This window comes from Morone saxatilis, unplaced genomic scaffold (genome assembly GCF_004916995.1).
Source record: "Morone saxatilis isolate NCDOM2014 unplaced genomic scaffold, NCSU_SB_2.0 Contig5, whole genome shotgun sequence".
NCBI lineage: Eukaryota > Metazoa > Chordata > Actinopteri > Moronidae > Morone > Morone saxatilis.
In genome coordinates, this window is record NW_023340095.1 from 14,416,361 (window position 1) to 14,442,480 (window position 26,120).

The 26,120-nt window shown below is 39.8% G+C and overlaps 2 protein-coding genes across 3 annotated transcripts in view; one reads left to right on the plus strand and one right to left on the minus strand.

Annotated features, from left to right (window-relative positions):
- The window catches only part of osbpl6 (oxysterol binding protein-like 6), a 29,934-nt gene extending 13,676 nt beyond the window's left edge, over positions 1-16,258 (plus strand). The window contains exons 6-22 of one of the 2 annotated variants that reach the window (XM_035676892.1): positions 1,410-1,554; positions 1,736-1,839; positions 2,260-2,352; positions 3,279-3,447; positions 3,865-3,995; positions 5,942-6,049; positions 6,443-6,574; positions 7,442-7,529; positions 8,997-9,250; positions 9,671-9,808; positions 11,703-11,766; positions 11,948-12,026; positions 12,511-12,655; positions 12,748-12,892; positions 13,110-13,236; positions 13,442-13,564; positions 14,763-16,258. In XM_035676892.1, coding sequence (XP_035532785.1) covers positions 1,410-1,554; positions 1,736-1,839; positions 2,260-2,352; positions 3,279-3,447; positions 3,865-3,995; positions 5,942-6,049; positions 6,443-6,574; positions 7,442-7,529; positions 8,997-9,250; positions 9,671-9,808; positions 11,703-11,766; positions 11,948-12,026; positions 12,511-12,655; positions 12,748-12,892; positions 13,110-13,236; positions 13,442-13,564; positions 14,763-14,874 — 2,157 coding nt within the window. In that variant the 3' untranslated portion in view covers positions 14,875-16,258. The remainder of the gene's footprint in view (positions 1-1,409; positions 1,555-1,735; positions 1,840-2,259; positions 2,353-3,278; positions 3,448-3,864; positions 3,996-5,941; positions 6,050-6,442; positions 6,575-7,441; positions 7,530-8,996; positions 9,251-9,670; positions 9,809-11,702; positions 11,767-11,947; positions 12,027-12,510; positions 12,656-12,747; positions 12,893-13,109; positions 13,237-13,441; positions 13,565-14,762) is intronic. The other variant, XM_035676893.1, reaches the window with a different exon arrangement.
- A 3,196-nt stretch (positions 16,259-19,454) lies between these two features.
- prkra (protein kinase, interferon-inducible double stranded RNA dependent activator) lies at positions 19,455-25,927 on the minus strand. Its single transcript, XM_035677213.1, has 8 exons — positions 25,658-25,927; positions 23,244-23,419; positions 22,628-22,709; positions 22,144-22,222; positions 21,715-21,832; positions 21,533-21,627; positions 21,264-21,426; positions 19,455-20,438 (listed from the first exon to the last, which is right to left on the minus strand). Exons 1-8 carry the CDS (start codon positions 25,708-25,710, stop codon positions 20,281-20,283), a joined length of 924 nt encoding a protein of 307 aa, XP_035533106.1. The 5' UTR covers positions 25,711-25,927; the 3' UTR covers positions 19,455-20,280.
- Positions 25,928-26,120: the final 193 nt, after the last annotated feature.

Here is a 26,120-nt window from a genome sequence, read left to right on the forward strand (position 1 = left end):
TGTTAAGTTTTTATGGGAAATAGTGGGTGAAGTAAAATTCACATTCAAAGTAAAAACAAAACTATGTGTCTGCCTCTGTCACCTGATAACTTTACACCTTTCACTTTGTGTAATGTTTTTCTTTCAATTTCCATGTTGTACTAAATGTGCTCTAAGCTCCCCATTGATGTTGTAATCATGGCCCTGATGTGTCCCTGTATTATGTCTAATTGCTAGACTAATGGCTGTGAATGTTCAGACAGATATCTGTTCAATGCAGAAATGCTGATTGGGCCAGTAATTGCATACAGATCATTAGGATAACGAAAAGGGTTGTTTGTCCAGATCATTTTTAGTTTAGTGTGAACCCCTGGTCCTCGTTGACGTGTCTGAACTGTGTGTGAATGTCAGGATGCAGCGAGTGCGGGTTCTCCTGGGAGTTCGGCTCAGTGCCTCATGCAGGCCATTAGAGGTGATCAGTAGGATCTGGATTCAGAGCAGCTGGCTGGAGCCTGATGAGCTCTCCCAGAAGAACAGCTTTAAAATGAGATACCTTAGTCCTATAGTCAGAATTAACTGCTACATCTTAGCTTTAAGACTTAGTTTTGGAAGGAGCACTATCAAGGTCTCTTGCAAATACTAAGCAAGCTCCGGCATGGCTGCAGTTTGTACTGTACATGCTCCTAAAAGCAGATAATGCAACGTCTCTCATGATTTTATTCAACCTGCTTTAATTTAAAATTCAGTTTCACTGCAGCTGCTGCATGTGGGTCAAGTACCTTCGTCAAGGACACCATCCATACAGTATGGGTATGGTATAAGTGATCCATTTAAATACTAGTGAAGTCTTTGTATCCACATTAGTCCTGATTAGTCAGTTAATAGAAAAATAAATTGCAACAATTTTAATTTTAAAAAGAAAAAGAAAAAATTAACAAAACCAAATATTTGCTGCTTCCAGCTCCTTAAAGGGATGACTCGTTCTTTTTCTCTTTTATGCAACATTAATCTGACACAACAAGAAATCCAAAGACATCAACTTGGGTGGGATTGCGATGGATATTTTTTCATTAGTTTCGGAGGTTTTCAAACTTTTCTAACCTCCACACCCCCTTTTTAAGGGAAATGACAGTAGCTATCATGTTTTACACTACTGAGTACTAAAGTTTGTCCAAACTGCCAGCTCTCCTTTTTACCTCGGATCCTTTTCTGTCTACAACCAGTTTTGTAGACAAAACAATTTCTCAATTAATCAAAAACCATGTATAGATGAATTAATAATGGACATATTTCATTGTTGTAGCCCTAATCCAGAATATTAATTTCTTCACAATGTCAGTGCCACTTGAATAACTACAGTATGATCAAAACCAGTTGAACGGAGTACAGTAAACTCTGATATGACAAAGAAACCAAATCTCATCCTACAGCAGGCCAAGCCCAGCAGCTTGCCATGGCAGCCGGTGGCCCCCAGTAGCGGCAGCAACAGCAGCCTGCCTGCCTCCTACAGTAACGGCCAGAGCAAGGTGGTTGCTTGGCTGCAGGAATCAGAGGAGATGGACAAGTGCGCCGAGGGTAAGTGCAATTTTCGTCATCATGCTGGGATTAAATCTGATTTTAGGGAGAAGTAGATTAAATCATATCTCTGGCTGTACGATAAGTCTTCTGAACCCTGAGAGGAGGATTGATGACCATTTCATGACACACAACACTGAATGTGTTTGTGCGCACGCGTGGGTGTGAATTTCATTTTCAGAGCTCGCACGATGCCAGTCCAACCTGACTGAGCTGAGCCGGTTATTGCAGAGTCTGGAGATTCTGCAAAGGACACAGTCAGCACCCAACTTCACAGATATGCAGGTGAAAAGGATACACACACACACACACACACACACACACACACAGACATGCACACACATACAGAAACACACACACACGTGCAAGCAGGGGAAGCAATTTAGTTGGTTTTGTGTGTGTGAAAGTGTTCAGGATCCTTTATTGCAGTCACCTTCATTACCTGTCTAGACAGACAGGATTCAGCTGCATTTACAGAACACCTGCCAACTTCTCTAACTGATTTAAATTTTTTGGACTATAATTTTTGGCTGAAATGCTTTTTTTTTTAACACCACACCTCTCATTTGTCTCAATATTTTGTTTGCGACTCATTTGTGAGAATGATTGCCATTTCATTGCAGTCAGTGTGTGTGTGTTAACTTTTGCTATGTGTTTGTCCTATTAACCACATTTTACATATTTTGATCCATTTGTGCCACAAAGACCAATTGTGTTGAATTGTCAAAGAAAGAAAAGCGCTTGAACAGAAGATGGAGAACAAAAAGTGTCGGCAAAGATGCAAAATTCCAGCTTCAGGTATTTCTTTTCTGACTTTTGCTCTGCTACATAGAGACACACAAACTTGCAGTCACTCTTACACACACTCAGATATGCAGTCTCTAATTAGGAAATTACTGGGGCTTCCATAATGCTGTAGTTCAGGTCACAGTTAAAGAGAAACTGTTAATTTAGTTAATTAAGACAACAAGCTAAATAAGTTTTTTACCATGTGTTTAATGTAGTATTTAATGACACAACAGGTGCAAATATTAAAAGGAAAGATATATAACAATGTATGATATTTCACTTGATTTCTTTGTTGGATTTATATATCTATATGTTTTCCATGTAATGGAAAGAGAGGTTGTTACAGCACATACACACAACATAGACAACATTGTTTGTGCTTTTTCTGTCTTCTTTTTCGTTCTTAAACCAGTCTGCACTGCAACTGACAGCGTGGTGTGTCATGGCCTGAGTAATGATTTTTCCATCCTTGCTCATTATTCCTTATTTTGCCTAAAATATTAATCCGTGCTACCTGGAAAGACTACATGTGCTGTTGCCTTTTTTAACCAAGCCCCATGGTAAAAGAACGGAATCATACCTCAGATATTTCTACATGTAGCAAGTCAAAGACAGCTGTACAGAGTAATGCAGCATGTCCAGGTCCCTTTGATTTACTATTTCTTGATATCTAATGACCTTGATGACTGCAGATCTTCATAAATTTTACCTTATGACGATGCATTTATTTTGGTTTGGTTACTGCTCCTCAGTGTGACATGTTGGTGTGACATGTCAGATACTTAAACTGAATAATTATACCGTACATTCAGAGTTAACCATGTCTTATCGTACCAAGGTTCTTGCTCCCCACGGTTGGTTCTGGCTTTCAGACACACAACACATCATTGTGCCTCTCAGCTGATTGACAGTGCCCCTCTGTGGTGTCTCTCCAGGTCCCTCTGTCTGCCAGCATGTCCCCCATCCGCCTCCACTCATCCAACCCCAACCTGTGTGCCGAGCTGGTGGACTTTCAGCCCCCTGTCTCCCGGCTGACAGAAAGTGTAGAGTGTGCCAGTGACTACATTAAACTTCAGGAGGAATTCTGCACCATCGCCCAGAAAGGTAGGCAGGCAGCATGCATGGCTGCAGCACCAGGGATTATTAGGCAAAATTTGTCCCAGTGTCCAGTAAATCTTAAAGGATTATTCTGGTTTGTTAAACCTGGATCGTTTTTGTATACAGTAGTTTAACCCACTGTTTCTATTGGTTATGATCATTGTACTTATAGAAAGCTTTTCAAGATACTGCTTTTACTGACAAATTAAAAGAATTTAGAAAACTAAAACACAATACAGACATAAGGAAGCACAGAATTTATAAATCGAAACAGTTTTCTAAAGAAAATGAATAGATGTGAGTCCCACGTAGTGTTTTGAGGATCATGTTTTTCCTTTGAGGATTGTGACAAAGCAACGGACAAGACAACGTAACTGTACAGTGTAATCGATACTCATTTTCTTTTGTCCTTTCTCGGTGCAGTCCACTCTCTGCTGAAATCTGCCTTCAACACAGTGGCCATAGAAAAAGAGAAGATCAAACAGATTCTGTCTGACCAGGAGCAGTCAGACCAGTCCGCCCAGATCAACTCTCTCAGGAAGTCTCTGTCACAGGTAATGAGCCGCCTTCAACCATTAACCATGATGCCTCTTTCTTTCTACGATTTGTTAGGATTAGTCAATCTGAGCTGTTTGTCAGACGTATTTGGCTACTTCAGATTCGTAATGCTAAGGCGGGTGGGGGGTTGTTTTAGCAGGTAATTACCAGGAGCGATCTGCACATTACTGGGGACATTACTGCAGTAATTTGAGCGATGTGTCTTTGGTGTCTTTAAACTCGAACCCATTTTGTAGTTGTCATGTTAGAAAATATTCTCATGATGACGGGCTGTCAGATGAAACACACAAGCTGCGGCTTATTCCAAGCAGTCACGGTAATCACTATTAAAAAAGATGATGTGTGGAGATGAGAGCATAGGCAAGTGAGTAGTGAAAGTTCAATCATCTTTTCCCATATTAATTGGTGAGAGAGAGAGAAATGCCTTGTGCAGTTCATTAACTCTGCTCCTTAGGGCTGTCGCTCTACTCCAGTGATTTAATTGGACTGTTCCTCTGCTAACAGTTGACATCATTTTGGTGAAATGTTTCTGCTGCTTTATCTCTGCTTTGTTCCTAATTGGATGCTCGTGTGACAATGTTGTCGCAGGCCTTAGGTCAGGTTTTTATGGCAAAGCGCTGTGGAAAGTTGAAAGTCAGGAGTCATGGTTGTTATAGCTACAGCTGCTGATTTCTACTATTTTAACGTCTGCAAGGAGTGTTTTCCTTTCCTTTTGATATTTTATAACCATGTACACATTTACTTAAAGTGGATATAATCAATGTTTTTATATAAAAAATGGAAGACATGTATAATGGGTTGTTCATAGTGATGAACCCACAGATAATTATTGCCGAACTCTGCTGTTCCCCTCAGCTTTATTGGGCGTTTTAGCGTTGTTCAGCTAATTGTTTTGGTGGTTTTTGTCGGCAGCTGTTTCCAGATGAAGCCACAGATTCCTGATGAACAGAGTGAAGCTTTTAGCAACTTAAGAGCCAGATATTTCCTTCAGGAGTGTGGAGACCAAAAATGAGATTACAGTAGACTGACCAAATAAATAACATAACAGCTGGATATGTAAATAGGCAACTGGTTTGCTAACCAGTTCGTCATATCACAGCTTCTTTCTGCTATTCCCCAACTGGCCAAACAATCAGTAGATTTTTTTATCTTTATGCAATATTCACATGCCCATGTTGAGAAGGTTATTGGTTGTTGCAATCATTCCTCCTGTCCAAGTGGCCGTCAATGAAGAGAGAAAAGATGGCAGACAAAATCTCCAGCCCTCCATGGAATCACAAAGAGGGAAATTCATACTAAAATTAATACATATGGTTATTTACTCATTTGGCTAACCCAGACTTCTCATATTAGCTGCAGCTAACCTCTGTGCATTCTTGCACAGAATGAGGACTTTTAACCCCCCTCTTTTACAGTGTAGTTGCTTTGGGAAAATATCTCTTGGCAGCTGGTTTGGAGAGGAGAAATGACAGCAGCTAATAATATGAACGTATTCATTTTTAAAAAGATCCAAACCAAAACTCTTTTTATTTACAGTTTTATTTAAAGTCTTTCAAACTACCTATATTTAGTGCATCAAACACTCCCATCCACCCCTGACCAACAAAAAACAGCAAATTATTATTATTATTATTAACATGCTACATATTACAAATTATTAACGTACAATCCTTGCATAAAAAATAGATAAGCTAAATTAATGTACTTCCACAGTCCTTACTGAGTGAGTCGTAGTGAAGTTCCTCCAGGTGTAGTCAAGAAGCCAACTCGTCCAACCACTGGTTAAAACCAGACGGACAGACAACTCTTCAAGAGTTTTTTTGTATATTCAAAGGTAGTACGAACCTATCCTTTAAATGAGGTAGTCAACAGTTGAACCTACTATTGTTTAGATATGAACATCAAACTTAATGTGGAAAATACAAAATTTTTCATTATTTAGGCCCTGTCCCAAAACGCAGAACTTCGAACCCGACTCAACCGCATCCACTCTGAATCTGTCCTGACTGAACAAGTTGTCAGTGTGAACGTCATCTCCACGCCTGATGAGGTAGGTCACTGTGGTCAGTCTGTCACTGACGGAGCTAATTTCTGACTCTTACATTGATAAAACACCAAGGCTTTCAAGGCTGGCCCGGTAGTTGTAGTGTTTGCCTCCTGCGTTTGTCAATTGCATTATTGATCCCTGTCCTTATGTATTGATGGTCTTTCTAGTCTGTCCTGGCAGGTAAGCTTAAATGATGATTATTCTATGCAGAACCTGACATCAAGGTTAATGGAAAAAAATGACTAATTAGAAACGGATGGGAGCTTGCCCTCTGGCAAGGATACACATGCTGCAAAATGAACTTTGCTTTGTCTTCTGATCGTGTTTGTGTTTGTTCAGGTCTGTTTTGGTTCTTCAACCTGTCATCATAGCATCATCTCGTGTGTTTGCCTGCAGGCTGGGGAACAGATGGGGATCCCTCTGACTCAGCAGGCCTCTAATGAGAGCCGACTCTCCATGTCGGAGTCTGTCTCTGAGTTCTTTGATGCCCAGGAAGTGCTTCTGTCAGCCAGCTCGTCGGAGAATGAGGTATAAAAGAGGGCAGCTGAGAAACAGCTTTAAGAAAGGACGGCGGTTTGGACCATGAGGAGCAGGAGTTGTAGAGGAAGTGGATCAAGGAGGGGGTCAAACTAGCCCTGCTGCTGGGAAGCCAGATAAAACGTCACTGTGATATGCTATGTGGATGGAGCTGGAGTTAGTCAGCAATTAATGAGGGCAGCATGAAAGACAGAGATAGCATATAACGGAAACTCAAACAAAGTCTGGCACACGGGAGGGCTCCTTTCCAATCTGCCCCGAGGCTTAATCCCTCAGTTGTGTCTCAGAATCATAACACTCTTCTTTGTCTTGATTTGTAGCTTCCCGCTTTGTTAAAAAGGCAGTTTGCGCCGTGCCTTCTCCCCTTTTAACTCCTGTGAACACCCTGCTCCAAATATATGTGGTCTCTGAAGAGCCATAGAGCATTGTAGTTCCCCAGGCATGCATTGAACCATGTTGAAGGATTACTCACCAAGGAAATGCATCAACCCCTCCATCCACTAGCTCCATTGGCAGGCCCATTCAGACCTGTGTTACACTGTTGGCAAAATCTTCACCAGCAGCAGGTGACTGTTATAGAGGCTATTACAGCAGTTTGCTACAGTATGCTCCTCTTTGGCGCCGTCAATGGCCTCATTGTGTTTGCTATATATAAAGTATGAAAATGCTGCAGTGTCTCATCTTATGATTACTGCAGTGGGACAGATAGCCGACGACTGCTGCAGTTTGTTAGCCACTGGCAAACTGCAGCAACTGTGTGTGTGTGTGTGAGACAAAGGCCGTCTGCTGTTCTGATCATAGTTTGCGTTGTACTGTACTGCACTGACTCACTCCACTTTGTACCTGTTCCCCTCGCAGGGCTCAGACGATGAGTCATATGTCAGCGATGTGAGTGATAACATTTCTGAGGACAACGCCAGTGTGACTGATAACGTCTCCAGACAAAGTAGGTCCAGTCCTGCACCATCATGAGCCTACGCCAAGCATCCACAGTTCCTTGTTAGAAAAGAGGAAAGATTTAATAAAAGAGGGGATCCCACTAAGTGGATCAACCGTGCTTCCTCTACAACATCCACACACACATACACACACACATTGGTACAGTTCTTGCAAGCTCATTTATAAGTGTGGCTGAGGCACTTGACTTTGCAGGGTTGCTCTGTGCCAAGGGGCTTCTCTTAGACTTTATGAAAGCTATCTATGTGAGGAGGGATTGGATCTCCCTCCTCCATCTTTGTCACGTACCACACAGCAATATTTAGTATCATGATGATAAAAACATTGATGTTCATGTAGTTTGAAAGGCTGGAAAACTACTAAGACTTGTAATACTGTTTCAATGTGACTGAAATATATAAGGATGTCATAAAAAGCAATGACAGTATGTAGAAAGAGAGAGATGTCATTTCAGCGTATTTAATGTTGTAAAGTCTTACCCTACAGCTATAGAGTGACGTGTCCCAGTTAGTTGACCAAACCAACAGTAGCATACATTACTAATACACTAATAAAAAAACATCAAATCCAATCAAGAAGTGCCAGTCTTGCAATAAAATTATCCAGGTCAAGCTCCTTACCCGAACTAAGACGAATGACCACATCGCACATTGAGGCTGTTTTATTGATGGCTTTTAATGCTCTTTTTAGCTCCCGGTTCCTCGCTATATTCCTGATGTTTTCTGTACGATGTTTTATATTTTATCTATTCCAGAGAGTTGCACTAGGCTGATAACCAGAAGGTACAGAGTGTTTGCAGTGATTGTCCCGAGGCTCTGGAACGAGGCTGACCATTTCAAAATTAACTTTTAAATCTCTTCTTATAACAGTTTTATTGGAGAACCTATCCTGATTTTACTTGAATTTCTTTAATCTAAATTATTAAAGTATTGGTTACTTATGTCATTCTGGTCCAGTTAATGCCTGTTTTTTTTTAAATCTGCTGATGATTATTTTCTTGATTAGCTGATTAATGGTTAATGATTAATTGGTCTATAAAATGTCAGAAAACTGAAAAATGTCCATCAAGTTAAAGGTGACGTTTTTCATGTCTTCTTTAATCCAGTCAACAGTTAGAGATCTTCAGTTTACTGTCACATGAGACAAATAAAATCCTCACAGTTTAGAAGTTGGAATCAGACCATCTCTGAAAAGTGCAGATTAATCTATAAATAAAATAGTTGCAAATTAATATTTTGTCAATTAACTTAGCAATCAATCGCCTCATTGTTGCAGGTTCCTTGTTGTTTCATAAGCGTTTGTTGATTTTAATATGTTGCAATATGTGAAGCCCCTTTATCCTGGTTTATTAAAACTGCTCTATAAACAAAGATTATTATATTACTAAGAACAGTGAGTGCTACAGATAATGTTGTACCATAATATTATACTAATGAGTTGGTATTTCTCTTCCCAGTGGCAAACGGAGACTTTGCTGGCAGTGCCTTCCGTAATGGGCGGCGCACCTGCCTGTCGGCGCCGTGTCCTGACACCAGCAACATTAACCTCTGGAACATCTTGAGAAACAACATTGGCAAGGACTTGTCCAAAGTGTCCATGCCTGTGGAGCTCAATGAGCCCCTCAACACCCTGCAGCGTATGTGTGAAGAGCTGGAGTACAGCGAGCTGCTGGACAAGGCTGCTGAGACCGAGGATCCCTTTGAACGCATGGTAAAGCACCCTGTCAAATCAAATGTTCATCAGGTTACATCTAAAGAATATGACGACTGCTGGTGCAGGAGACGATTCTGGAGTGAAACTGTGACTGACGATCCTCAAGTTGACTTTCAGACACACATTTCAAATACCTGCTGTATTTCTGTGTCTATCATACCTGTGTTTGTTTGTATAAGAGGTGACATTGCCAGTCACAAAACAACATAAATTGCCTCACTCAGTCATGTCTGCGAGGCGGTAGTACGCTCCAATGCAGCTGCTGACCTTGGATCCTACTATTTTTATCTGTCTTCTGTCCTTTTGATAGCGCCCAGTGAATGCTAATGTTCTGCTTATTCATGAGAAAGCCTGCTAATGTGAACCAGTTAATCCCCTTCTGCTTATGTTTGCTGTGTTATTTTGACTCTCTGACAGGTTCTCGTCGCTGCTTTTGCCGTCTCAGGCTACTCATCCACTTACTACAGAGCAGGAAGTAAGCCATTCAACCCGCTACTCGGAGAGACTTATGAATGTATTCGGGAAGACAAGGGCTTCTGTTTTTTCTCGGAGCAGGTACGTCTGTGCACAGAAATGTTTTATGATATTAAAGGTCCAGCGTGTGAGACTCAGTGGCATCTAGCGGTGTAGTCGCAGATTCATCCGCCCTTTACAAGCGCAAAGGAGAATTTATGGTGGCTGCAGAACATGAGAAAAACGCTAACGCCCCTATCTAGAGCCAGTGTTTGGTTTGTCCCCTCTGGGCTATTGTAAAAACATGCGCGACTCCACGGAAGACAACCCACATCGTCGATAGATATAAAAGGCTCATTGTAAGGTAACAAAAACATAACAATGTCTTTATTCAGGGGATTATACACTTATCAAAACATATCTATGAATATTATATTTCATTTCTTCCAACAGATCCTCCTAAATGTTACACACTGGACCTTTAGGTGCATTTTAAACAGAAGCATTATCTTATGTTATCTGGATATATAGCCATTTTCTTCTTCTACTTCTTCTTCTTCTCTTCTATCTGAGTTAATAATAAGAAGCTCTTCTGCAGCTTATTTGTACACAGAGAGAGAGGGAGTAAAGTAATACTTGTTTTGTGAACAGTAAAACAGAAAATATAAACAAACTGAGGAGACGCTATCTCATCAAGTTGCAGTGAGGAAACACTGGAGGCAGAATTAGAAAAAGATGAAAACTGAGGATAAGAAACGGATATACCAAATTAAACTGGGCTTGATATACAAATACCTAAACGTAAGTAACAGATTAAGATAAATATCCCAAATAAACAGTTAAAAAAAAGGAAAGGATTAAAATGTATTGTCGTGGAAATTCTTCCCAAGATTGAGAGTGCTAGTTCTCTGAAGAACTTCGAGCCGGTGTGATAATCAAGACACTTTATTACATGCAGCATGGAGAGAAACCACTTCATGAGTATTCTCTCTCGACTTCTAGAACGCTTCCCCTTATATACCCCTCAGTACATCATTTTCACAGTGAGCACCCCTGTTGTACTATTTATATTATTACTGTAAAATCCACATGGGTTTGAGGTCCCTCACAGAAATAGTCCTGTGAGCTGACCGTATGGCTGTGACCATCTGCTGACCGGTCATCTCCTACCATAAAACTACACCCCCCTTACCCTTTATAGGCATTTTACTACTCATCCAACATTTTCATCCTCCACGTGTATACATAGAAAAAGGGGATAAAACTGATAATAATACCATAAACAGATAAATAAATAAGTAAATAAAAAAGGCATTTAAACATTTATTCTTGACACTGCAGCCAATCATATCTTCCCTCGTCGCCCATTTAGTAGCTGTTCTGGAGCTTTCCATCATATCACACTCAGCAGCTCAGTTGTAGATGTTTAAATTTCAAATTTTTTGTTGACTTTGTAAACAGCAGTTTATTTTTATACACGAGTATTTGTCTTGTTCATGAAGGAATAACTGCAGTACTGTATTTGGTTGTCTTTGAGGGGCTGTTCAAAGACAAACCAGTGCATTATGCTCCACACAAATCAGGACACAGACACTAACTGCATTTGTACATCTTTTCCTCCCATTTCACTGTTCAAGGGTGCAGACATTGTTCAGTCTGCTGAATACTTTCTTAACTAATAATTAATTGGTGGATAAAATGTCAGAAGACAGTGAAAAATGTCTTTGCTTGTTTTTTCTGTTGGTCAGACAAATATTCTGTTTACTATCATATAAGACAGGAAAAACAATTTCAGGAGCATGAACCTGAAATTAATTAAATTATCAAAATAGATTTATCTGATGTTGATCATTTAATAAATAAATAAGCTAAGTTCCACAATAAAGCCACATTGTATCCATCATGTGTCCTCCTACACTGACAGATATACGTATATGATGATGTATAATCTCAACAACAACAGCTGTCAGACTGTGTATTTGATCTTCTCTCAAAGGTGAGCCACCACCCTCCCATCTCCGCCTGCCACTGTGAGTCTAAGAACTTCACCTTCTGGCAAGGTAGGCTACATACCTAATTAGTGAGGAGTTCTCCTCGTGGGAACTCTGGCTTAGCAGATGAGCCTGACAGTCTCGTTTAGCCTCTTTAATCTCCAGCTGAAATTTTACTGTTTGAAAAAAAGCTTTTTTTTTTCTTGAATTTCTTTCATTTCTGGTGCTTTTTTACTGATTTGCTTTTCAGATGTGAGATGGAAAAACAAGTTCTGGGGAAAATCGATGGAGATTTTACCAATTGGGACTGTGAATCTCATGATTCCCAGGTAATCACTACAATCATCATCTGGTACCAATGCTGCATTCATGTCATATCAGACTTATTAGTTCTGACTAATAAGCTGCAATGTGTATATCCCAAACAGGGATGTACCATGCATGTAGTGTTATACTGCACAGTATTTTCAACCCTCACACACACATACAACCATCTCGAGTTGTCTGGTGAACGCTCACGAACATGGGAATCTTTCTCATCTCTACTATTCATCCCTTATTAGATTCTCAGTAACCTACAAAGCTATTTTTACCACACAAAATCATTTAGACAGGAATGGTGAAAATCTGGGGCTGTTGAATAAGCTGCTGGATCAAACTAGATCAAGACTTTTTCCAATGAACTTATAATAAACAGAAGACGTCATCATAGTTTACAAAAAGAATATTGTTTTATTTTTAACACTTTTTTTATCATCTGGACTTCCAGCATCAGATCAAGACAATGAGCACGCTGTTTTTCTGTATTTCTAGGTTTGGAGATCACTATGAATGGAACAAAGTCACCACCTGTGTACACAACATCCTCAGTGGACGGCGGTGGATCGAACACTACGGGGAGATCACCATCAGAAACACAAAGAGCAGCGCCTGCCTCTGCAAACTTACCTTCGTCAAGGTAAAACAAGTTCAGTAATCAGTGAGAGCAGCCTCTTCACTATAGCTGCACGTGGTAAAAGGGAAGCTAACAGTGTGGTGTTTGTGTTTCAGGGAAACTACTGGAGTTCTAATGTGAATGAGGTTCAAGGATTTGTGATGGATCAGGAGGGGAAAGTGATCCACAGGCTCTTTGGAAAATGGCACGAGGGCCTTTACTGTGGTGTCCCACCTTCTGCCAAATGCATCTGGAGGCCAGGTAGGCACTGGTTTCTCCATCCATACTCACTGCTGGACTTAAGACTGCTGTTACTCATCATTAAAATTCCAGTAGAAGTTTTCAAGGGACTTAGGGGATGGTTTTCGGTGTAAAAATTCCCAGAAACAGACAATATATTTGGATGGGGTAGGCCAACATAATAAACTGATTTTAAGATTTTAAGGTTTTTGTTTGTGTTGTTTCCTTTCCTTGTCAGGCTCCATGCCCACAGACTATGAGCTGTACTATGGCTTCACCAGGTTCGCCATTGAACTAAATGAGCTCTGCCCCGAGTTGAAAGATGTTCTGCCCCGAACAGATGCAAGATTCAGGCCAGATCAAAGGTACAGCATCAGCTCATCAGCTGCCACCAAAAGCAAAAACATGCCACTGATTTCCCACAAACATCATCGCAACATTAGTTAATGTGCTGGTTATGTTATAGTTGTGTGATGAATGCAGCTGGGGATATATTTGAGTTTTATAACGCACATTGCTGTCCAAACAAACTGTATGTATTTACTGTAAAGTGACGTTTGGGTCACACAGGCATCTGGAGGAGGGGAACTTGGAGATGGCATCCTCAGAGAAGCAGCGTATTGAGGACCTGCAGAGAACCAGGAGGAAGTGGAAAGAGGAGAACGACATCAAACAGGAGCCACGCTTCTTCAAGTAAGCACAGACACCAGTAACCAGAAAACTCAGACAGAAATATGTATACGCATTCTTTTCATCCAGAAGCTGTGCGTTACACATGGTTCTGGTTTATAGAGGGAAACTGGGCGCACATGTGAGCCTGCTTTCTACTCCCACTGCCAGCCATAGATGGATGTAGACCATGTCCTGATTCATTCGTTTCCATACCAGCAGCTTCCAACAGTCTGTTATAAAACTGAATTTTCTGTTCTTTGGACATAAGTTCACAATAACACAATAATAATATCACATGGTTACCTAAGTTCATATTGGCACACATGTTAGCGGGTGTTTACCTCATATTTATTGTAACGACACAGTTTAAATGTTGCAGCAGTCAAAACAATCACAATAAAGGATAAAATGAAAAAATCATAACCATGAAAATAAACTTACCCTCCATTGTAAATGTTAAAAAAAGTGACGTCAAATGAGATCATTAATCAGAATTAAGTTTAGTAATATGGTTTTACATATTGGTGTTCAGGCTGCTGAGAAATCACAAAATCAGTGAAACCTGAACTATGTTTTATTACTAATCCCCACTTCATCATATCACCCTCTGATTGCTCTAAAAAAACTCAGTTAGTTTGTTATAAATAGTAGTTTATATGTAGAAAATAGTTTATTTTTGCACATGCATCATTTATAAATCTGACTCCAGGCATGTTTACCAGCCTTGATAAAAACCCACCTACTCATGCTTTTGTAGTAGAAGGAGAAGAACCGATACTTGTGTAACAAAAAGAACTGACTCAACTTTACTCAAGTGCAGGCTCTGACGTGTACTCAAAGTATAAAAGTAAGAAGTATTCTTTCTAAAGCTCACAGAAACTTCAAACAGGGTAGAGTCTCCCTCTGGTCTGTTTCGATTTGTTAGGTCTTTACATCTGCCGTGTGTGATATGCACCAGCCTTGATGTTTGGAAGGCATGCAAGGATAGAAAAAGAATAATAATAATCAATAATTCCCCTCAAATGCATTAAAACTAAAATAACAAGCCTGTTTGTAAGCAGTAGAAAGTACAGATATTTGTGTAAAAATAAAGCGGCTAAAAGTAAAAAAAATAAATAAATAAGTAAAGTTACCTGAAAAAACGATTTAAATAGAGTAACAAAGTATCTGTACTGCCCACCTCTGATCACAACTGTCACTTCTCTATCTTCTCTTCCAGGAAAGTGGTTGATGGCAATCACAGGGAGAGGTGGGTCTCAAACAACACGTACTGGGAGCTCCGCAAAAATCCCGGCTTCATCAATATGGAACATACAGTGAACCTGTGGTAGCACACGGATCGACAAGTCCATCATGTGGTCATCGCAGATAAGAAGGCTGTTACCTATGCACAATGAGGTGTTAAAGAGAAACACGTTGATGATGAAACATCTGTGTGCATGGACTGCAGACTGAGGAATGGCCTGATGCCCAGCAACCCTGTCGAGGTTCTGTGGCGCTGCCACACGGTCATCCATCCATGGAAACATCCTGTAGGATCACCTTCATTGTGCTTGTCGAAGCTGGGTTGTCAGGGCAACAATCGTACCACTCCTATGTAGATCTTTCCTCAGCTCCTTTGACTTCTGAGTATGTCCTTGCCTTAAAAAGACACCCATACAAACGATTTAGCGCTTTTTTTGTTGAGGCCATTTGATTTCTGACAGCCGTTTGGGTTAGACTAGTCTATGAAGTAGACCTTTTGATTACCTACAATACCGTGCATGTTTAGAGAGCAGCTTTCACTGGCATAAAGCCGTATTTACTATATCATCAATTATTGTAGAAAAAAAAGAGGTATTTTTATAAAATATCTTGGACTCTGAATTTAGTGAAATAGCATTATGTGAATTGGCAGATTTTATTTATTTTTTGCCTTTTAATACTGTTGAATCTGTGTGATAGCAGTACTCTCTCTCGGGAAACAGCTCATTTAAAATTAATCTCGACCGCAGCAGAGGAAGTACAGTGTCCATAGATGGAGTTTTTAAACGAATATTTTTCAAACAGCAGCTCTCAAAGCTTGTGGTGTGGTGAAAGGAGAGGCAGGATTCAGATGAACATCCTACTCTGGTGTTTTGAACACGTGATGCAGGCGCACACCTTCAAACTTTACAGATGTTTTTCTTTTTTTAAACCGTCAACAGAGATCTGTCGTGGTGTCCGTTGTGTAAATAGAGGGACCAGCCCTCCCCTTGCCCCACTGTCTAATTTTAAACATAGTTACATGAAACCAACTCCTCTGAATCAATGGTTACATAAATACACACATAACTCCCTCCATATATAGTGGGCACACATTCAGTCTTACTCTCTGAATGTGGTGCAGATAAATGTGACGTAATGGGCACGCTCAAACTCCAGACACTTATCTGAATCAAAGGTCGAAGACAAGATGGTGAAGACAGTTGTAAAGATTGTAAAGCCTTCTGAGAAACTTGATTTTAGGTTTTATAAATAAGACTTGAGAGTGAAACATGAGAAAAGCAGACACATTTCCAGTACGAGGCTAAATACTCATCTACACCCAGCCAATGTGCAATTATTTTCAAATTATCAACAATGTAATTAACAAATTATTCATTTTCTGTAATAAATAGTCCCATCACAGTTTACCAAAGGCCAACATCCTTGTTCTGACAGACAGACAGACAGGACAGAGGCGACAGAGAGACAGACAGACGAAGCAGACAGACAGAGACAGACAGACAGATAGATAGATAGATAGATAGATAGAGTAGTAAAGATGACAACCAAAACCTTTTATGATATGAAACAAAGAAAAGTACACACTTTTCTGATTTGTAGACTATTACCAGCAACTGTTTGGTATTTTTCTTGCTAAATCACCTACATTAATTAATCAATAATCAATAGGAATACATTTTCTGAATCAGAATTAAGCATACAGTGAGTGCATTTTGAAACACCAGAGCCACCTACAGGTCGTCCCATGAAATTGCAGTTTCAGGATACTGAAGGTCAACAACATGAAGAACAGAATCTGTTCTTTTTGTTCCTGAGACATTGAAGCCAAACAAGTTTGTCCAGCAACCAAAATGTCTGATTCCCCAGAGACTTTACTGCTATGCTCTTCTGCAAAGCACCAGTTACTTATTTGCAGTTTGTGTGTTTAAAGCAAAGCAGATTAGATTTAATGTTTCAACTAGTTGTCCCCCTTTTGTGTTACAGAGTAAGAAAATATAACACGGGGCGTCTGATCAACCCCAACACACACAAAGTAGTCACACATTGTCCTCGTTGATGCCCCTCGTTCGGGACTGCAGGGCGAGGACACTGAAGGAGAAAAAGAGTGAATAAAAATATGTAGAGTGAAGACTATGTGAAGCAAATCCATTGTGTGCACTGTTCATATCGGTACTGTAGATGACAAACCAAAAAGGTAGTACTGCTTTGCATCCATTTCTTTCTTTTTTTAATGTGCTTTTAAATTTAACCCCAGATTACAAACTAAAATGCTACAACTCATCAGCGTCAGTTTCACTTGCTGTGCCTTAATGCATTTATTAATGCCTCACAAACACTACTGATAAGAATCCCCATGCCAAGAAGGTATGCCATTAACAAGTCCGCACATTATCCAGTCTCCACCTGCCTACAGATGATAAATTATATTGATAGTTAGCGTTTAGGATTTAGCTGTGGACAAAATGTCTTGGCTTAAGGTTTAAAAAGGGACATGTCTTTGACATTAGGAGAGGGAAAGAAAAAAGGTTTATTTGACTGTAAAATGCTTGCAGTGTTAAAATGTGTTCTGCACTGCTCTGCTACTCCGACATGTAACCAATACATTTTTGGTGATCACTGTAAATACAGCACATTTAGAAGATGGGTCACTACTGCAAAAGCTGACCCCTCCCCCCCCCCCCCCCCNNCCCCCCCCCCGCCTACGTCAGTGATTTCTTGTAACAAGCCTGAATGACAGAAGCTGTGTGAGGAGGTAGGGGGCGATGCTTGGCGTAGCGATTGGTATCATAGAGTCAGACTGTAGTGAAAAAATAAAAATCATGAAAACCTCCTCATGCTTTCTTCATCCATTGTTCTACCTGCATGTCTAGACAACTTAGCCTGCCAATGAATGTTGCAGATGCCTTACAAAAAAAAAAGTATTTTTGTTTTCTCAATTGGACTCTCATGTGTTTTTGTTTTGGACTGACATGTATCACGAAGCACTGTGTCAGCTCAGTTTCTTTCAAATCTATTTCCCAATGGGTACCTTCTAAAGTGCAATTTTAACAAAGTACATATCTTTCCATGAACACTGTACACTGCTGCTACATAGTGCTTGTTCTAATAAAACTGTAAAACTCAACTGATCACTGTGTGGTTTATATGTAAAAAGACCATAAAAGTCCTTCACCGTTGTCCACACGAGGTTTCATTGCAAATGGGCTGAGAGTCGTTCAGTCTATAAAACGCCATAAAAGAGTTAAAAATATGCATCACAGTTAGACTCACGGTTTCCCAGAGAGTCCAGGGTGACGTCCTCAAATGTCTAGTTTTCTTTGCATGACAGTCCAAAATCCAACCATATTCAGTTTCTAATCATATAAAACATCATTTTTTTTGCCATTAAGAGGCTTTAATTGGAATTTCTTCGTATTTTTGCTTTAAGATTCACAAATGATTAATGTATTATCAAATGTTTACCTTCACTGTGGTGGTTAGATGTTTTTAAATTCATCTGCTGACGGGGAAAAGTTTCTCTATGCACACCTTAAATTCAGGGGTTATGCATATAATCAGTGTTCCCTGAGGGAGAGAAACAAGTATGGAGACTGCATTCTTGCAAGACCACCCTGGAGACCCTCGCAGGCAGGGCTACAAAAGACCCTGCGGGGCCTCTCCTCCCCAATCTAAACTGCATTTCACTGAGTTGGAAAGGCCTTTACCTCCATCAGGGAACACTGTTTATATGCAAGACACCAAGTTTCCCCACTCAGTACCACACATCAGTGTAGAGATATACCCTCATGTCCCGAAACAGCAGCATATAGACTAAGATTCGACCCTGGCACAGTTGTAATAGTAAGGTTCGCTGTGGAACCGACCTCCTCCATGGAAACACATTTACAAAGAGCCCAAGACGGCGCCATGACCGTGGTGCAGTTAGCATGCACCCCACTGGGCATCTGACACGATGATACATCAGTGCTGTATTCATAACTTGTCATTGTAAGCTTAACACTTAAGCAGCTAGATTACAGAGCTGTCAACACTGTTAACCAACTATGCAGCTGTTTGAATGTTATGATTATGTTTGATTCATGTGAATGTAACAACATAATAAATGTGGGCTAAATTGTTCACAACAATAATCTGCATTATTTTATCTGCTTCTATTAAAAAATGTGTGATTATGCTTAGTACAAACTTTCTAATATAATTGTAGACCACAAATACAGGCCTGTAGTTAATTTATAGAAAATTAACCTGATTTAAACTGAAGTCATGATCTTAGTCAGAAAAACCTAAATTATAAATCGTTCAGCCCTAATTTATGAGACTTCCTTGTAAAACCTCAGCTTTATGAATAATTGAAATTACAGACTTTCTTCAAGTCTATTTTATAAATCCTTTTGTATCGTCGTCATGTGCTTTCTTGTCTCTGTCTCGCTATTAAACCCCACAAATCAAGAGTGAATGAACCAGAGCGCAGGGCCCTGATGTAATTGCCTTTGTACTAATACAGAAGGATGTGCAGCTTCATAAATTGACGGCTGTCAAGTGGTCAGCTCCCACGAGAGATATTTCATTCAATAACACTGCAACGGGGGCTCCTGGAAGCACCGCGGCAATCTGTTCTCCCAATACTGTCGATCGTACGAGCATCAACAGAAACCAACAATCATCGACATTTAGTGTTTATTTTATGGTTCATACACGTTGTTGCTGCTCTTCACCAGGCTTCTGGGTTTTTTTCTTACAGGTTTATTAAATATATCACATGGTACTATGAGACCAGCAGAATGCAAATATAAAGTTACACATTATATCTTTTTTGAGTCAGCCGGATATAGACAGCAGGTGTTGAACTGCAGATTGCATACTGAAGTGGAAGTAAGACAAAAAAAATAAATAGTCAAAATAATATTTTTCAATTCATATTCAGGAGACTTTCGTTCACAGAAAGGCAAGTGAGTAAATTAAAAGTTTAAGATCTTCTATTTACTGTGAACAACATACAGCTTAATATATTCCTGCATGTGGAATAAAAAAATTAAATTAAATGTAACGTAAAAACATCTGAATCCTGGTTAAAAAAAATAAGCAAACATTTTCCACCAAAGCCACACAGAAAAAAATGTGGACGAATAAAGCAGTGACTGCTCAAACTATGCATGTAAAAAGTTCATAAGGAAGTGCTTCATATTCACACGTACATTTGCTTAAATATGTTGATCATCTCAAGTAAAACATGATGGTACATCCTAAAGACACTATTTAGAATCTGATTCTTAACATTGAGAAACTTGGCCTCCTTCACAAATACTGCTCTAAAGTTGCCTTGAGATACTGTGGAGCACGATGTGCTCTGTGATATACTTAATTATAAAAATATACCTTGACCTCATATCGTCCACGGGCAGGAAGACTAGTGGGAAGAACAATCTACAGCTTCATCATGACTGATATATGTGACAACAGAGGTGAAGCAAATGTTGACAGTGGTGGTTTTACTTGATGGAGGCCATGATCTTGATGTACTGGAGGGCGCTGTGTGCTGCGTCGTTGTGAGCGTTGCTACATGAAATGCCCGTGCCGTGGCACACGGTAACCGGGGAGGTGGACAGCTCAGCCAGGCACTGGTACTGGCCGTTCACCGTCAGCTCGTCTGCAAAACACAGACACGCGATTTACAACATGACACGACGACGAAAAATCAATAGTGTAGTGATTCCTTTGGGTGCTTTCCATTCAGCTAACTATGCTTCCTCCCATCCTCCAGCCTGTAAACCAGAAATGGATTAAGATCTGTCGTTATTGAGGATGTTCCAGTCCGTTAAACTATAAATCACTACATTTGTCATTAAATATATAGTATATAATATAGAAGATATCATTGTTAGTGGCGGAGTCCACCATTCCTAACCTGGATTCAAATTTTCTACACATCCAGGAAACGATTCAGCACATAATCCAGCGTTACCGTTTGTAATTTTATCTCATTGATCAGCCTCAGTGTTCACTCTCCCACAGCTGCATCACAGCTGTAATAAGTTACTGCTTATGTAATCCAAACATTTCCTACTGCAGCCACTTTACATTAAAAGTGGCACCAAAAAAAAAGGGGAATAGGAAATTCAATTTATTTGTCATGGCGATAATTTTTGTCATTTTGTTTTATCTGCAGCGAGCCATAAAAACACTCTACAACAAAACAGCTTTTCTTCTTTGCTCTGTTTCAAGTGCATCTTGGGTAAAAAGGACAATACTTAAAAGGACAGACTTACTGAACCTGCAGCCTTTTCAAAACAAATAGTAGATATTATTTAGAGCATTTAATGCTTATTTATTACTTCCTCAAGTCTGTTTTGTTTCTTCATTAATATACTAATTTAAATTGTCTACTGGTAGTTTTTCAAGTGAGGGAAGTGAGGCTTGTTAGCTGACTGGAAAGCCTGTATCTTAGCAACTAATGTAGTGTGTGTTTTCTTACCAATGTCGAAGTATGTGACCTCAAAGCCCTGCTCCTTGGACAGCTCCAACATCATCTGAATGTAATCTGTGTTGGGAATGCTCAGCGGGTTTCTTCTCAGTAAAGAGATGCTCTCCGCTGATGAGTTCCTTAAGTTCTCAAATCGGACACTTGGTTTAGGAGTCTAAAAAAAACAAAAAAAGATTAAATGTAACATAAAAACTCAAATTAAGTCGAGTGTTACCGCTGCCTCCAGTGGTCTTCGCAAGGGCCAGAAATATTTGACGTACCCATGTGATTTCTGAACAGCCTGACAGACTTTGAAGCTTCGCCACCATTTTCTCTGCAGCTGCCTTTTTTGCTGCCTTTTTTGAATTTCCTACAGCTGTTGAAACATAAAGGCAGAAATGAACAGAGTGAACAACACTGCAGTCACAAGATTTTACACAGATGTCCCAAAAAACTTCCATACCCTTCTCTGACAGGGACTCCATCCGACAGGTAACAGTGAATTCTCTCTTGTGCGGCGGACCAGCCTCCATTAAAACCGTGTATTCAGGAAGACGCCATCCTCTCTGCAACGCTAACTCCTGAGATTGAAGGCCAGACAAGAGAAAATAATGAGGACAGAGAAAAACAGTGTTAGTATTTTATTTGAGAAGACTTATCGTGCCTTTAATTCAGGACATGACACTTTAAATTACACTTCAGTAAGTGGACACAACTTTTAATCTCTGGAAATAAATTACATTTATCAAGCTTTCCCTACTTATGGTTCATCTCTTTTAATCACATTTGACAGACACTTGCTCATATATAACCACAGACAAGAAATATGCACACACACACACATACACACACACACACCAAAACAAAAACAATGCCGCCGTAATTCTCACACCTGCAGTATCCCCACTGAGTTGGGGTGGTTGTTTGTTTCTGCTACAACACCGTTACTCTCAGACTTCACAGGAACAGTCCTGTTGAGAATTAACATGAAAGCAGTTACCACACCTGCAACAGATCAACACTCACTACAGGCCGTCTGAGAACCAGTTTGATGTGTGTATTGCAACACTGCATTGCTAAAACGGCTGATGGGTAAATAGCTGAAAATCTGGCGATTATCTCGCCAATGAATTACCTTCAGAAAATAGTGAAAATACCATTATAATTGAACAATTATAGCACACGCTGATATTTTCAAATGATTAGTTTTGTCTAAGCAAAAAAAACAAAAGCCAAATAAATTCAATTTACTATCATAGAAGACAGATTTCCACATATGAGAGCACAACAGCAGTATTTAAGAAAATGACTTAAATGTTTACAACAATTGTAGCCAGTTCATTTTATCTCAATAATAATGGTTCAGCTCTACTCACACTGTTCCAGGGTCTATCTGCAGAATATTCAGGGCAGCCTCTGCAGCCAGGTGTTTAGCAGCCTTTTTACTGGGACCTTGACCTGAAACAAAATACAACCACACGCACACACACACACAACGTTACAGATTAAATAATGCATTACAAAGATTATTTTACAGTCAGATGAAAAAACAAAAAAAACACCATAACCACAAATCACTCATCATAAATATGTCTGTTAATTCTGGAAGCCCACAAGGTGTTTTGTAGTCCAGAAAGTAAAGATTAACTCAGGAGGCTACTGGAAAGGATGTTTGAAGATATAGTGACTGGATCATTTCTCATCACCTCAACACTGAGAGCTTTGCAAATGCTTCTCATCCTCTTCTCTGGACCTGCACTGTTCTATCCCTGAAGTTAGAGATACCTTGGTTAAAAACAATACAAGGCATATAGAGGATATATAGTGTAGTATACTGCAGCGACAGACACAACTGACAACAAAGCAGCAATGATACGTTGCACGTTTGAGCGCTCTTTCTGAATTACCATACGTGTGATTTTCCACTCAAATGCGAGGGTTCGTCCGGTGACAGGCAGCTGTCAACACAGCAGGGGTGGGACTGGAACGTACCTGTGCAGCTAACGTCTCCGATTTTCACGCTGAAGACGAAGCTGGGCTGGTGAGCCTCTCCTTCCGCTTTCTCCATCACATACACAGGGAGGTCGCCACTCTTGGTGCCATACTCGTGCAGGATTTGTATCGGCGTCTTCCCGGGGCTGGACCTCTGCGATTCATGTGCATTCAGGCTGCGTGTATTAAAACAAGCACACAGTTTACCAGGACCACATTAACCGGGCTGTGTAAGAGCAGAGCCTTTACAGGAAAAATACTGCAGAATAAAACGGATACATCAACCCTTGTGTTTTTGTTTAGATGCCAAATAATTCGTGTTTTTTTATCAGATATCAGCAGCGTATTCACATATTAATATATGAACCATCAACATTAGTGTTTCTGCTTTTTATAAGGGAATTTAAAAGTTAGAGGTTATGGTCTGTGGCCGTAGTGTTTTTAGATCCTTGTTGATAAAGATAAGATAGTGACGGCCTCATTAAGTAGCTCTATATTGAGCCTCAATGACAATGAGAGCCACAGATTGCCTGTGATATTACAACCTAATGTCACAATACAGTAGACATATCTTTTTTTAAACTACAGTACAGCAAGAGCAAGAGCTAACATCCTATACGCAGTACAACCTGAACAAAAGCTACAGCCTCAAAGATAACAGAGTTGGGGAGAGAGCTGAGTCCTTGCTGCAGCTTTTTTAATTTAAAAAAGGCAATAAAAGCCCCCCAAAAATAAAAAAATAAATCATAAATAGCCAGTTGAGGCCATTTCTTTCTGACAGCCTCAACAACGGCAGTATTATTTATTGCAGGACTGTTACTGTACACTCACTATAGAGTACAGACACTGTAAGATGTCTCGATAGCAGATCTTCTATTTTTAAGTCCAGTCTCAATGTTTTTCCACTTTCACTCTTTTGACACATGAACTCAAAAACAAAACACTGAACGTACTGTAGCAGGTACTTTCTTCTGTCCGTAAAACAAAATCCTGTTTAAGTTAATCTGATTTGAACTCAAATATATGACAGACAGGCTTTTATTAATGTGCAACCACCGTTCAGTTGTATTACACTGCATATGAAATGTGAGCCTCGCACTTTACTAACCACAGAAACGCCTCTGCCCCAGCTCTCCAACACATCATCGCTGAGCACACACAATAAAGCTGATGTTAACTGAGCTCTGTTTGAGGACAATGGGGCCGTTATTTTGACCGATATTGTGATGGTTCCCGATTACTGTGGGAATGATCAATTTTGCATCACAACTTTAAAGAAAATAAACTACCAAAATCATGATGATGTGTGTACATTGCAGTACATTGTGTGTGAAATGTTTGGTCTGTACCGAACAATCATGTTTTCTTAAATTTCTTCAACAGTATCAGTAGATCAGGGCAGCTCTGCAGCAGCACTAGATTTAACTAATCAATACAGATCTGACATCAAAACAACACAATATTAAAGACACAAATCATGCTATGATGCTCAAGGGTTGGAGTTATAGTATATGAAAGACTATTTTTCACATATAGACTGAAAAACAGACATACAGAGTTTTTATGGCCTCGCAATGGAGGGAGGGGGCAATAAAAATGACATTAAAGACACTTTAGTAGTTTTGGGGTTAAAAAAAAAATCTAAAGCAGGTTGGCAAAGTAAAATATATCCTATTAGTCATCTTTCCTGCACCAAACACCACATATGTACCTTTTAAACCATCAGATCTGCTAACTTTATATCAGTCCATAATATTTCACTGTTCACTGTTGCTAGCTGACGTATCTCAGCTAACCGTTGCTAGCTGTGACGTTTTTATGCCACTTTTGCTCTTCTGCTTTCTCCGGATCTTTATTTGACACAAACTACACATTTAACGTATTGTTCTGCACGTTTGGACTTTAAAATGTACCTGTGACGTTACGACTCAAATGGACAAAGAGTCCTGTCCATCAAAGCTAAACACACGGTGCGTTAGCCAGCTGAGCTAAAGATGAGAGTAACGGTGCTGTGTCCAATGTTGATCAATTAAAACTATTAAAACTATTAAAACTAATAGTAGCTCCTCCGGTGCCAACACAGGGTAACTATAGAGGGTTACACACTGACAGGATATATATATATAAGGCGTATAAATGATAAGTAATGTGACTTAATGGGGCTTGTTGTTGGTGAGCAGCATTAAGAGCATTAAACACAACATTTAATTGCTTCATTCAGCTTTAATCAGAACATCTTCTACACTTTCTGTTCCGTGAACTTCACACTGAGCTCCTTTGGGGATAATAACTGTTCTTGGGAGAAACTTTGCAGCCTTTTAATCATAAACTACATTTTATATCTTCCATTTCTGGACGCTACCTGTTTGTATAATAACTTTATATTAACATGTTAGTAATAGAAATGAACGAACCTCGTGTCTGCGGTGGTTTTCACTGCTGGTGATTGATATCCCTCTTGAGACATGATCAGTTTTCTGTCGCTGGCGGGCTGATTGATTGATTATCGATCTGTTGCGGGTAAATGAACAATCTCAAACTCCACGTTGAGATTTTTTTTTTTCTTTTTTCGGGCATCTAGTTACGTTATCATTAAGAATATGAAGTGGCCTTAAAAAAATAAATGCTAACAACTCTTCATTCAAGTGCTGGCCGGGGAAATTACCGAGTTCAATATCATATCAACATCCGGGTCAGCAGAGGTTAGTGTGTGGAGCTCAGGTGTTTACCGCCCCCTGCTGGTGGTGCAGCGCCACTGTCCGCCCCATAGTTAGAGCTAGGCAGGCTTTATTAAGTTTACTTAAGTAAAAGTACTCATACCCATTCAGTGGTTTGTTCATTTTTATATTTTTTTTTATATAAATTTATTGAGAGTTC